The 13,297-nt window shown below is 43.2% G+C and overlaps 1 protein-coding gene across 2 annotated transcripts in view; it reads left to right on the top strand.

The window, feature by feature from the left end:
- Positions 1-13,297, top strand: part of LOC120019185 (poly(A) polymerase alpha-like) — a 33,683-nt gene that overhangs the window by 14,381 nt on the left and 6,005 nt on the right. For both annotated transcript variants that reach the window (XM_038962497.1, XM_038962496.1), the window contains exons 10-12: positions 3,758-3,830; positions 4,286-4,406; positions 8,813-8,897. In XM_038962497.1, the coding sequence (XP_038818425.1) occupies positions 3,758-3,830; positions 4,286-4,406; positions 8,813-8,897 (279 nt within the window). The remainder of the gene's footprint in view (positions 1-3,757; positions 3,831-4,285; positions 4,407-8,812; positions 8,898-13,297) is intronic.

Genomic DNA, 13,297 nt, shown 5'->3' with positions numbered 1-13,297 from the left:
CGGTATAGTGGTGGGTCTAACGGTATAGTGGTGGGTCTAACGGTATAGTGGTGGGTCTAACGGTATAGTGGTGGGTCTAACGGTATAGTGGTGGGTCTAACGGTATAGTGCTGGGTCTAACGGTATAGTGCTGGGTCTGACGGTATAGTGCTGGGTCTAACGGTATAGTGGTGGGTCTAACGGTATAGTGGTGGGTCTAACGGTATAGTGCTGGGTCTGACGGTATAGTGCTGGGTCTGACGGTATAGTGCTGGGTCTGACGGTATAGTGCTGGGTCTGACGGTATAGTGCTGGGTCTGACGGTATAGTGCTGGGTCTGACGGTATAGTGCTGGGTCTGACGGTATAGTGCTGGGTCTGACGGTATAGTGCTGGGTCTGACGGTATAGTGCTGGGTCTGACGGTATAGTGCTGGGTCTGACGGTATAGTGGTGGGTCTAATGGTGCTGGGTCTAACGGTATAGTGGTATAGTGCTGGGTCTAACGGTATAGTGCTGGGTCTAACGGTATAGTGCTGGGTCTAATGGAACAGGAGAGAAATGGTATAGTGATGGGTCCAGTAGGAAATTAAATGAAAATTTGCCTAAATTATATAATTACTCCTGTCTATACTAAATAAAATAATTCATAATACTTTAACAGAAAGCATAACTTAGACAAAGAGGAATACATGTACCGTTAATCTCCTTCAGTTGTTGATGCATGTATTAATTAGTCATTTACCGTTCTCATTCTGAGTGGAAACGTTTGCAGAGTTCACAACTTGTTACACTTGTGAGAAACAAGTTTAGGTTTATTTCGTATTTCGTTTTTTTGTCTTTTGTTTGGCGTGCAACAAGCATGTGAGCAACGAACGTGTCTGGTTTCTCTGTCCTGCTAATGTTGAGAGAGCACCTAGTACCTGTACCTGGCCTGCTGTGCAGAAATGTAGGAAAGTGTTTATTTATATATATTTTTTTCCATTAATTGCAAATTATATTTTAAAACTATAGTTCCTCACAGTAAGCTATTTGTAAAATCTTTCCAACAATGTCTCGATAATCACCAGTCCTCAGTGTGAAAGATCAATGGAAGTTATAGACTTACTGCTGCATTGACCTATAGGCTATGAGTTCCATGCTCTCATTTCTTTAGTCTCCCGAGTGGCTTAGCGGTCTAAGGCACTGCATCTCCGTGCTTGATGCATCATTACAGACACCCTGGTTCGATTCCAGGCGGTATCACAACCGGTCGTGATTGGGAGTCCCATAGGGCGGCGCACAATTGGCCAAGCGTCATAGTACATAACAATTTGTTCTTATTTTTTTTTAAACTTGTTTGTTGCCGCCAATGGATTACAATGTATCAATGTGTCCATATGGCAGAGGATGATGATCCCTCATTACTTTACCTTGTATGATTAACCACCCGACAATGATGGAAGAGAGAGCGGAACATTATTATTTGAAATGAAACTGTTCCATGAAAATGCGCATATGATCATAACTGGCATATAGAAGGGTAGGATAAATTGTAAGCTTCCCCTAACTTGAAACTCACGTGCCGCCTATGTAAAAAATAAGTCTATTTACCTCAAACGTTTCAATGATCAGGTTTTGCCTATAGGCTACTTTGAAGCAAGGTAAGACGTGCCTCTTAAAAAAATAAATGTAAAAAAAATCAGGTTTCAAACAATCTTAAGTTTGTTTTCTAAATGCATACTGCCTCCAGCTCACATTGTAAAGTGATGGGTCACTCGCTGATTGCATGTTGCCTGCACTTAAATGGTGACTGGGAGGTGCACTTCAGTTACCAGTTGAGAAGGGGAAAAAATGAGTAGCTCTTTTTAATCGTGCAGCAACCAGCTGAGGAGCTCCAGGATAAATCCTGCTCAAAATAGGCTCTGTATGCTGTGCACGTGTGGTAGCTGTGTTGGATAATGTTAGGTTCTGAACAGAGTAGAAAAAGCTCAAACCAAGTTTAGTCACCCACTGGGTCATACAGCTGCAAAGACAACATCATTCCTCAGAAACTGGTCTGCCTTGTCAAGAACTGACACTAGACTGTTGCCCTTTGTCTCCCTCCTTAGGAACATTCATATTCAACAATAACATATTTCAACAGAATATACCCCTTTTCTCACTCAGTAACTTTCCACATCACTCGGTAACTTTCTACGTCGCTCGGTAACTTTCCACGTCGCTCGGTAACTTTCCACGTCGCTCGGTAACTTTCCACATCACTCGGTAACTTTCCACATCACTCGGTTACTTTCCACGTCGCTCGGTAACCTTCCACGTCGCTCGGTAACCTTCCACGTCGCTCGGTAACCTTCCACGTCGCTCGGTAACTTTCCACGTCGCTCGGTAACTTTCCACGTCGCTCGGTAACTTTCCACGTCGCTCGGTAACTTTCCACGTCGCTCGGTAACTTTCCACGTCGCTCGGTAACTTTCCACGTCGCTCGGTAACTTTCCACGTCGCTCGGTAACTTTCCACGTCGCTCGGTAACCTTCTACGTCGCTCGGTAACCTTCTACGTCGCTCGGTAACCTTCTACGTCGCTCGGTAACCTTCTACGTCGCTCGGTAACTTTCCACGTCGCTCGGTAACTTTCCATGTCACTCGGTAACTTTCCACACACCTATTTCACAACTAGTTCCTGTTTACCCTTCCTTGACATCTATCATATTGTATACATTCCTTATACATGTAAAGTAATCAATAAATTCTGGTATGGGAACATGAACAAGTATGTTTCAAGCTAGAATCCAAAAATAAATAAGATGCATGATAACTAAGGAAAATAAAGACAAGTCAATTTAATTCCACTCCATTATACTAAACAGTCCTACTATTGACCAATAAGCATGACTGTCAAATCTATTTCCATTGATGAATAATTTTTTATTTTTTTAGCTATTTAAAAAAAAAAAATGTATTTTTTTTGCTCCCTGTCATTTGCCGGCAGCTGTTTTATTTATTGGCTTTAAATAAAACAATTTAGGGCCAAAAGCCGGCATTTCCCGCCTACCAGAAACCTTGTTATGAAGCGGGATTTAATAGACACCCTTTCTATATTATGGGATTGTTCTGCCGTTCTAGTCCTTAGGGAGCTGCCTAAATGGATTTTCGGGTCGCCTAAAAGCTTTGTGTAAACTCAAAGGACTAAAACCACAGGTTATCTTTTCTATATGATTTTTTAAAATATATATAATATAGTCTTTCAGAACTAACAATCACCAAAATAAAAGCTAGACAGTCGGAGAATTGAAAATTCCAAAAACAATGAATTTAGCTGTGTTCATTTTGTTATGTTTGAGCAAAAGAACACAGCATTATCCATGGCAAAATGCACAGAATTGCAGGAAACATCTTTAAAACTGCAACATTTTCACTCGGCTCCATGGCAAAATGCACAGAATTGCAGGAAATTAGCTTTAATTGTTTGTTTTTTTTACAACTTTGCTCTATAGAGATATTTATAGAATTGCAGGCAATTGGCTTAAGAATGCAATGTCTCTACAGTACCAAGATGGAGGCCTCTAAAATGTAACCGTGCCGACGGTCCTCGTTGCCACGCCACCCTGCCCTTTTTGATCCAGAGAAACCCTGATTGGCATCACATTTTCTCAGTCTTTGGTGCTTTTGGCAGCCTTAATTACTCCTGTATTTCTTAGGAACATAGTGAAACAAGATGGCTAGTGCAAAGGATTGACTGACTGATGTGGTATACCTGGTCCGTATCATCACACTGAACTTGAATTGTGTTGTGTTGCAGGGAATGGCCCAACCCTGTTCTCCTGAAGCAGCCAGAGGACTGCAACCTGAACCTGCCAGTCTGGGACCCCAGGGTAATGTTGGTCATGCTGATACAAGTCCTTTCCTGAGCAACACTAATACATCAAAGACTGTCATAAACATGAACTTAACATCCTAGAGCATTTTACTAGCTGAGCTGCCAACTAAAGGGGGTGTTTAATTTTTTAATTTTATTATTATAAATAAATGTATTTATTTATGTATTTTTTAAAGTGGTTATAAACACCCGATCCTCCAGGACACAGACATATCCCACTTGTATCAACCATTTAAAGTCTAGGGCCAGGGGTTTTACCTGTGATCTGAACCCCGAGTCAGTTACTTATTTCATCTGTTCCAGTACAAACAATTTGATTCAACTGCATTTGAGGCGTAATATATCATACAACTGACTGAATTGAAATGAAATTGACTCCTACCCTGCTAGAGGCCCTGTATTCCCATGTAGGATATTACTCTCTGAGCATGTGTCACTGTGTTGTTCCAGGTGACACCCAGTGACAGGTACCACCTGATGCCCATCATCACACCAGCCTACCCCCAGCAGAACTCCACCTACAACGTCTCCGTCTCCACACGGGCTGTCATGGTGGACGAGTTCAAACAGGGTCCGTTGGCCGTCTCGATTTCTAACTTTTATACACAAACTTTTGCACCCAGATTAGTGTCCTAACTTCAGAGACTTGAGTGTGAAACTTACTCAAACATTCACATAAATGATAGATTGATGTCAAAGGGAAGTTTCATCAAATGTAAGTTTTGCATGCATATCAAGTAAATTCCATCTAGTCTGGCCTTTTTATTTAGTCATTTCTTTTTGAAGGGGTTCCTAACGTCCTACTTCATTGTAGCCTAGATACGTTGTCTCATCTGTAGTTTTCTTCTCGTTGGTTAACAAGGTTTCCTTTGGTTCTCCTCGTTGGTTAACAAGGTTTCCTTTGGTTCTCCTCATTGGTTAACAAGGATTCCTTTGGTTCTCCTCGTTGGTTAACAAGGTTTCCTTTGGTTCTCCTCATTGGTTAACAAGGATTCCTTTGGTTCTCCTCGTTGGTTAACAAGGTTTCCTCTCTCCTTCTCCCTGTTGGTTAACAAGGTTTCCTTCCTCCTTCTCCCTGTTGGTTAACAAGGTTTCCTCTCTCCTTCTCCCTGTTGGTTAACAAGGTTTCCTCTCTCCTTCTCCCTGTTGGTTAACAAGGTTTCCTCTCTCCTTCTCCCTGTTGGTTAACAAGGTTTCCTCTCTCCTTCTCCCTGTTGGTTAACAAGGTTTCCTCTCTCCTTCTCCCTGTTGGTTAACAAGGTTTCCTCTCTCCTTCTCCCTGTTGGTTAACAAGGTTTCCTCTCTCCTTCTCCCTGTTGGTTAACAAGGTTTCCTCTCTCCTTCTCCCTGTTGGTTAACAAGGTTTCCTTCCTCCTTCTCCCTGTTGGTTAACAAGGTTTCCTTCCTCCTTCTCCCTGTTGGTTAACAAGGTTTCCTTCCTCCTTCTTCTCCCTGTTGGTTAACAAGGTTTCCTTCCTCCTTCTTCTCCCTGTTGGTTAACAAGGTTTCCTTCCTCCTTCTTCTCCCTGTTGGTTAACAAGGTTTCCTTCCTCCTTCTTCTCCCTGTTGGTTAACAAGGTTTCCTTCCTCCTTCTTCTCCCTGTTGGTTAACAAGGTTTCCTTCCTCCTTCTTCTCCCTGTTGGTTAACAAGGTTTCCTTCCTCCTTCTTCTCCCTGTTGGTTAACAAGGTTTCCTTCCTCCTTCTTCTCCCTGTTGGTTAACAAGGTTTCCTTCCTCCTTCTTCTCCCTGTTGGTTAACAAGGTTTCCTTCCTCCTTCTTCTCCCTGTTGGTTAACAAGGTTTCCTTCCTCCTTCTTCTCCCTGTTGGTTAACAAGGTTTCCTTCCTCCTTCTTCTCCCTGTTGGTTAACAAGGTTTCCTTCCTCCTTCTTCTCCCTGTTGGTTAACAAGGTTTCCTTCCTCCTTCTTCTCCCTGTTGGTTAACAAGGTTTCCTTCCTCCTTCTTCTCCCTGTTGGTTAACAAGGTTTCCTTCCTCCTTCTTCTCCCTGTTGGTTAACAAGGTTTCCTTCCTCCTTCTTCTCCCTGTTGGTTAACAAGGTTTCCTTCCTCCTTCTTCTCCCTGTTGGTTAACAAGGTTTCCTTCCTCCTTCTTCTCCCTGTTGGTTAACAAGGTTTCCTTCCTCCTTCTTCTCCCTGTTGGTTAACAAGGTTTCCTTCCTCCTTCTTCTCCCTGTTGGTTAACAAGGTTTCCTTCCTCCTTCTTCTCCCTGTTGGTTAACAAGGTTTCCTTCCTCCTTCTTCTCCCTGTTGGTTAACAAGGTTTCCTCTCTCCTTCTTCTCCCTGTTGGTTAACAAGGTTTCCTCTCTCCTTCTTCTCCCTGTTGGTTAACAAGGTTTCCTCTCTCCTTCTTCTCCCTGTTGGTTAACAAGGTTTCCTCTCTCCTTCTTCTCCCTGTTGGTTAACAAGGTTTCCTCTCTCCTTCTTCTCCCTGTTGGTTAACAAGGTTTCCTCTCTCCTTCTTCTCCCTGTTGGTTAACAAGGTTTCCTCTCTCCTTCTTCTCCCTGTTGGTTAACAAGGTTTCCTCCCTCCTTCTTCTCCCTGTTGGTTAACAAGGTTTCCTCTCTCCTTCTTCTCCCTGTTGGTTAACAAGGTTTCCTCTCTCCTTCTTCTCCCTGTTGGTTAACAAGGTTTCCTCTCTCCTTCTTCTCCCTGTTGGTTAACAAGGTTTCCTCTCTCCTTCTTCTCCCTGTTGGTTAACAAGGTTTCCTCTCTCCTTCTTCTCCCTGTTGGTTAACAAGGTTTCCTCTCTCCTTCTTCTCCCTGTTGGTTAACAAGGTTTCCTCTCTCCTTCTTCTCCCTGTTGGTTAACAAGGTTTCCTCTCTCCTTCTTCTCCCTGTTGGTTAACAAGGTTTCCTCTCTCTTCTCCTTACAGTTCCTCTCCTTCTCTCCCTGTTGGTTAACAAGGTTTCCTCTCTCCTTCTTCTCCCTGTTGGTTAACAAGGTTTCCTCTCTCCTTCTTCTCCCTGTTGGTTAACAAGGTTTCCTCCCTCCTTCTTCTCCCTGTTGGTTAACAAGGTTTCCTCCCTCCTTCTTCTCCCTGTTGGTTAACAAGGTTTCCTCTCTCCTTCTTCTCCCTGTTGGTTAACAAGGTTTCCTCTCTCCTTCTTCTCCCTGTTGGTTAACAAGGTTTCCTCTCTCCTTCTCCTCCCTGTTGGTTAACAAGGTTTCCTCTCTCCTTCTCCTCCCTGTTGGTTAACAAGGTTTCCTCTCTCCTTCTCCTCCCTGTTGGTTAACAAGGTTTCCTCTCTCCTTCTCCTCCCTGTTGGTTAACAAGGTTTCCTCTCTCCTTCTTCTCCCTGTTGGTTAACAAGGTTTTCTTCCTCCCTGTTGGTAAACAAGGTTTCCTTTGGTTCTCCCTGTTGGTAAACAAGGTTTCCTTCCTCCCTGTTGGTTAACCTCTAACGAGCCTCAACCCCGGATCCGGGATCACCCCCCACCCCCCCCACACTGATTAGCATCGCTAGCATAGCGTCACAATTAAATAGTAGCATCTAAATATCATTAAATCACAAGTCCAAGCCACCTAATGAAAGATACAGATCTTGTGAATAAAGCCACCATTTCAGATTTTTTAAATGTTTTACAGGGAAGACACAATATGTAAATCTATTAGCTAACCACGTTAGCAAAGGACACGATTTTTTTACTCCCAACAGCTTTTTCCTGCGTCAGTAGCTATCACTAATTCGACTAGATAAAAATATATATAGCCACTAACCAAGAAACAACTTCATAATATGACAGTCTGATAACATATTTATGGTATAGCATAGTTTTTTTGGGGAAAAATGTGCATTTTTCAGGTATAAATCACAGTTCTACATTGCAGCTGCAATCTGAAATAGTGCTGACCCAGCCAGAACAATTACAGAGACCAACGTCATATAACGAATTACTCATCTTAAAACATTTCAGAAAAATACACAGCGTACAGATATTGAAAGCCCAACATCTGGTGAATCCAAACAATATTTCAGATTTATTAAATGTTTTATAACGAAAACAAAATGTAGCGCTAAATTAGCATAGCTATACAAGGCAGATTCGGCTAGGCGCCCACGGTCAGTTCACATGCACAACAGATATGATATAACATCGTAAATTGGGTCTTACTATGGCTGATCTTTCATCAGAATGTTGATCAAAGTGTCCTTTGTCAAGATGAGTCGTTGGTTCCGTTCAGAAATCTTCCTTTCCCACTCCATTTAGCACAGGTACCGGTCGAGTGGCACAGATCTCTCAAATGTAAATAAATTGTGACAACGGAACACCGCAAAACTCCCAAAAAAAATCAAATAATCTGATTAAACTATATTGAAAAAACATACATTACGATGATATGGTCACATGTATCAAACAAAATTCGACACGGAGATAGTTTTCATCCATAACGCCAGCAAAACAGTACACAATCGCAGCTCCAACTCGTGCGAATCAGCAAACCGGAAGTTGTCGGTCACGCCAAAGAAATAGGTCTTATTTCACGTCAGTACCAGATAAACAAAGAATTTCTCCTCTGACGTCTTCTTGACACCCAGAGGAAGGCGAATGAGGTGTGTTTCGGGTCATAGGGGGCACGACCATATATAGGCAGAGCTTTGAAGCCAGCATAACACATCTTGATTTTATGTTCTTGGTCATGGAAAGTGCTGTGAAATGACTTCTGTATCACTCAGAGACAAAATTGAAACGGTTTTAGAAACTAGAGATTGTTTTCTTTCCAATGGTATTATTTATATGCATGTAGTAAGAGCAATAATTGAATAAGAGGCAGTTTAATCTGTTGAGCAAATTATGCTAATGGGAAAATAGCACCCCCTGTATTCTCAAGAAGTTAACAAGGTTTCCTTTGGTTCTCCCTGTTGGTTAACAAGGTTTTCTTCCTCCCTGTTGGTAAACAAGGTTTCCTTTGGTTCTCCCTGTTGGTAAACAAGGTTTCCTTCCTCCCACAGGTCTGTCCATCACAGATGAAATTTTGCAGAATAAAGCAGAGTGGTCCAAACTATTTGAAGCACCAAACTTCTTTCAGAAATACAAGTATGTATTAAGCAGCTTATCCTGTGGGACACACATGGTGAGACAAACCAACTATTTCAATAAAGGTTTCTATTTTCTAAATATACCAACATACTTTTCAGTAAATGTGAAGTTCTCCTCTTCGTCTTTTTATATTCAACTGTATATGTAATCCACTCCTTCAGTTTGAATTACTTGTGTGATTTAAATATACACACTTCAGGCTTTCATACAAGACTCAAAGTAAGCTTTCTTCTTACCTAAGCATCCTCTTTGATTCACAAAACAATTATCATAAACGCAAATACTATGTTAACGTTATGCAGGGCCTGAAGCCCAGTGTTCTCAGTAATATTTAGTATAGACTGTGCCTCTCCAATGTAAGCACAACTCAATATTTGATGTTTGTATATTTTACTAAAGGTAGGTACTTCACTTGTACGGTTTCCTATATTAAACCATCTCCTGGTTTTCCTTGTCTTGTTATATTGTCTATCAAATCCCAAATAAAATGCTTTAGTTCACAATTTGCACAATGTATTTCTTGTTAGTCTTGATTTTGTAGACATGTTTTTTATTTTTTTTCCTTATCACGTTTTCAAATCCGTAAATCAAATCCGTAAATTGTAGCACTATGCATTAGCAAGAAGCCGTGTGAAGAACACCAAAAATGAAAGCGTAATTTTAATGAACGTGTCATTCGCTCTTTCAGTTTAATTCTATACATGGATCCAGATCACTAACTCACATCCTGGATTCCATTTTCACTTAGCAGTACTGCTCAAACTTGAGTGTTAATCTGTGTATAGAGAAATGTTGCTGAAATCTGTGTATAGAGAAATTTATTTGCATTTGTTTTACATTTCAGCTTTATTTAACTAGGCAAGTCAGTTTAAAGAACACATTCTTAAGGGAGGGATACATAGCTAGATAGGTTATAGATACGTTTTTAATTGGCTTATCAGTAGTATGCAAGAGCATGATGATAGGACAGTGGCCACAGTTCTGTTACCCAAGAGGCATTGTACCCAAGAGGCATTGTCCTTGGAAGAAGAGGCATTTCTCCTTTTGCAGCCCCAATCAACGTGTAGACCTATTTTCAGAATGCAGAGCGTTTTGCTGCCCAATCCCCTCCCCTTTTGTCTTAAGTGTTCTATTGAGAGTTTAGTGATCCAATCCTCTCCTTAATTTACCAACATCTTCCATTACTGGAGTGCTCCGTTTTGAAGTGAAATACCCTCAAAGTCTTCTGGGAAATCAGTTTGATCTATACACCCTTTCTTGGCCAGAAACATGTTGATATATTGCCTATAGCACACCCTGGCTAAGCACACCTCCTCTGGGTTGCTGGCAGAGGAAAGGTTGTTGACAGCACACCCTGCCTTAAACACAACTCCTCCTCCTCTGGGTTGTTGACAGCACACCCTGCCTTAAACACAACTCCTCCTCCTCTGGGTTGTTGACAGCACACCCTGCCTTAAACACAACTCCTCCTCCTCTGGGTTGTTGACAGCACACCCTGCCTTAAACACAACTCCTCCTCCTCTGGGTTGTTGACAGCACACCCTGCCTTAAACACAACAACTCCTCCTCCTCTGGGTTGTTGACAGCACACCCTGCCTTAAACACAACAACTCCTCCTCCTCTGGGTTGTTGACAGCACACCCTGCCTTAAACACAACAACTCCTCCTCCTCTGGGTTGTTGACAGCACACCCTGCCTTAAACACAACAACTCCTCCTCCTCTGGGTTGTTGACAGCACACCCTGCCTTAAACACAACAACTCCTCCTCCTCCTCTGGGTTGTTGACAGCACACCCTGCCTTAAACACAACAACTCCTCCTCCTCTGGGTTGTTGACAGCACACCCTGCCTTAAACACAACAACTCCTCCTCCTCTGGGTTGTTGACAGCACACCCTGCCTTAAACACAACAACTCCTCCTCCTCTGGGTTGTTGACAGCACACCCTGCCTTAAACACAACAACTCCTCCTCCTCTGGGTTGTTGACAGCACACCCTGCCTTAAACACAACTCCTCCTCCTCCTCTGGGTTGTTGACAGCACACCCTGCCTTAAACACAACAACTCCTCCTCCTCTGGGTTGTTGACAGCACACCCTGCCTTAAACACAACAACTCCTCCTCCTCTGGGTTGTTGACAGCACACCCTGCCTTAAACACAACAACTCCTCCTCCTCTGGGTTGTTGACAGCACACCCTGCCTTAAACACAACAACTCCTCCTCCTCTGGGTTGTTGACAGCACACCCTGCCTTAAACACAACAACTCCTCCTCCTCTGGGTTGTTGACAGCACACCCTGCCTTAAACACAACAACTCCTCCTCCTCTGGGTTGTTGACAGCACACCCTGCCTTAAACACAACAACTCCTCCTCCTCTGGGTTGTTGACAGCACACCCTGCCTTAAACACAACAACTCCTCCTCCTCTGGGTTGTTGACAGCACACCCTGCCTTAAACACAACTCCTCCTCCTCCTCTGGGTTGTTGACAGCACACCCTGCCTTAAACACAACAACTCCTCCTCCTCCTCCTGGGTTGTTGACAGCACACCCTGCCTTAAACACAACAACTCCTCCTCCTCCTCTGGGTTGTTGACAGCACACCCTGCCTTAAACACAACAACTCCTCCTCCTCCTCTGGGTTGTTGACAGCACACCCTGCCTTAAACACAACAACTCCTCCTCCTCCTCTGGGTTGTTGACAGCACACCCTGCCTTAAACACAACAACTCCTCCTCCTCCTCTGGGTTGTTGACAGCACACCCTGCCTTAAACACAACAACTCCTCCTCCTCCTCTGGGTTGTTGACAGCACACCCTGCCTTAAACACAACAACTCCTCCTCCTCCTCTGGGTTGTTGACAGCACACCCTGCCTTAAACACAACAACTCCTCCTCCTCCTCTGGGTTGTTGACAGCACACCCTGCCTTAAACACAACAACTCCTCCTCCTCCTCTGGGTTGTTGACAGCACACCCTGCCTTAAACACAACAACTCCTCCTCCTCCTCTGGGTTGTTGACAGCACACCCTGCCTTAAACACAACAACTCCTCCTCCTCCTCTGGGTTGTTGACAGCACACCCTGCCTTAAACACAACAACTCCTCCTCCTCCTCTGGGTTGTTGACAGCACACCCTGCCTTAAACACAACAACTCCTCCTCCTCCTCTGGGTTGCTGGCTGAGAAAAGGAGACAATGCAACAGAACATTCTGGAGACCCTGAAAAAAATTAATGATAATTTAAGTGAATAAATACATCCATCCTGTGGATTGGACAGGTGCATTAGAGGAGTAATTCCACTTTGATTGTCATCCAGGCTTTTACACATCAGGCTTGATTAATAGATTTCAGAATCAGACCATCCTGCTGGCTTGGGTGGCATCCTGCTGATTACTGCAACTGGTTTCTCTGTACTGTTTTTTTGAATAAATCTGTCAGTTTATCCCGGGCTCAGACCTTTTTTTATTTTCAATGTGGCCTGAAAATGAAAAACTATCTTTCCCGTTATCATCTGCTTGTCATTTTAAACCTATTATAATATTGTAACCTCATGGGAAATAATCAGAGTACAAGCTCCTGTGATTGGATGAACAGTGAGGTGGTTTTTAACAAGATGGAAGGCAGAGCTGTTCCACACAGAGCATAGAGAGAACTTTATGGTGCTACTGTGGTAACTGCATAGAGAGAACTTTATGGTGCTACTGTGGTAACTGCATAGAGAGAACTTTATGGTGCTACTGTGGTAACTGCATAGAGAGAACTTTATGGTGCTACTGTGGTAACTGCATAGAGAGAACTTTATGGTGCTACTGTGGTAACTGCATAGAGAGAACTTTATGGGGCTACCGTGGTAACTGCATAGAGAGAACTTTATGGGGCTACCGTGATAACTGCATAGAGAGAACTTTATGGGGCTACCGTGGTAACTGCATAGAGAGAACTTTATGGGGCTACCGTGGTAACTGCATAGAGAGAAATGTATGGTGCTACCGTGGTAACTGCATAGAGAGAACTTTATGGGGCTACCGTGGTAACTGCATAGAGAGAAATGTATGGTGCTACCGTGGTAACTGCGTAGAGAAATGTATGGTGCTACCGTGGTAACTGCGGAGAGAGAACATTATGGTGCTACCGTGGTAACTGCGGAGAGAGAACCTTATGGTGCTACCGTGGTAACTGCGGAGAGAGAACTTTATGGTGCTCCCGTCGTAACTGCGTAGAGAGAACTTTATGGTGCTACCGTGGTAACTGTGTAGAGAGAACTTTATGGTGCTACCGTGGTAACTGTGTAAAGAGAACTTTATGGTGCTACCGTGGTAACCGTGTAGAGAACTTTATGGTTCTACCGTGGTAACTGTAGAGATTGTACACAGACAGTCACTATTATACTATAACTGAG

This window comes from Salvelinus namaycush, chromosome 24 (assembly GCF_016432855.1).
Source record: "Salvelinus namaycush isolate Seneca chromosome 24, SaNama_1.0, whole genome shotgun sequence".
Classification (NCBI taxonomy): Eukaryota; Metazoa; Chordata; class Actinopteri; order Salmoniformes; family Salmonidae; genus Salvelinus; species Salvelinus namaycush.
Note: the sequence above shows the minus strand (reverse complement) of the source record. Positions and strands in the feature narration are given on the sequence as shown.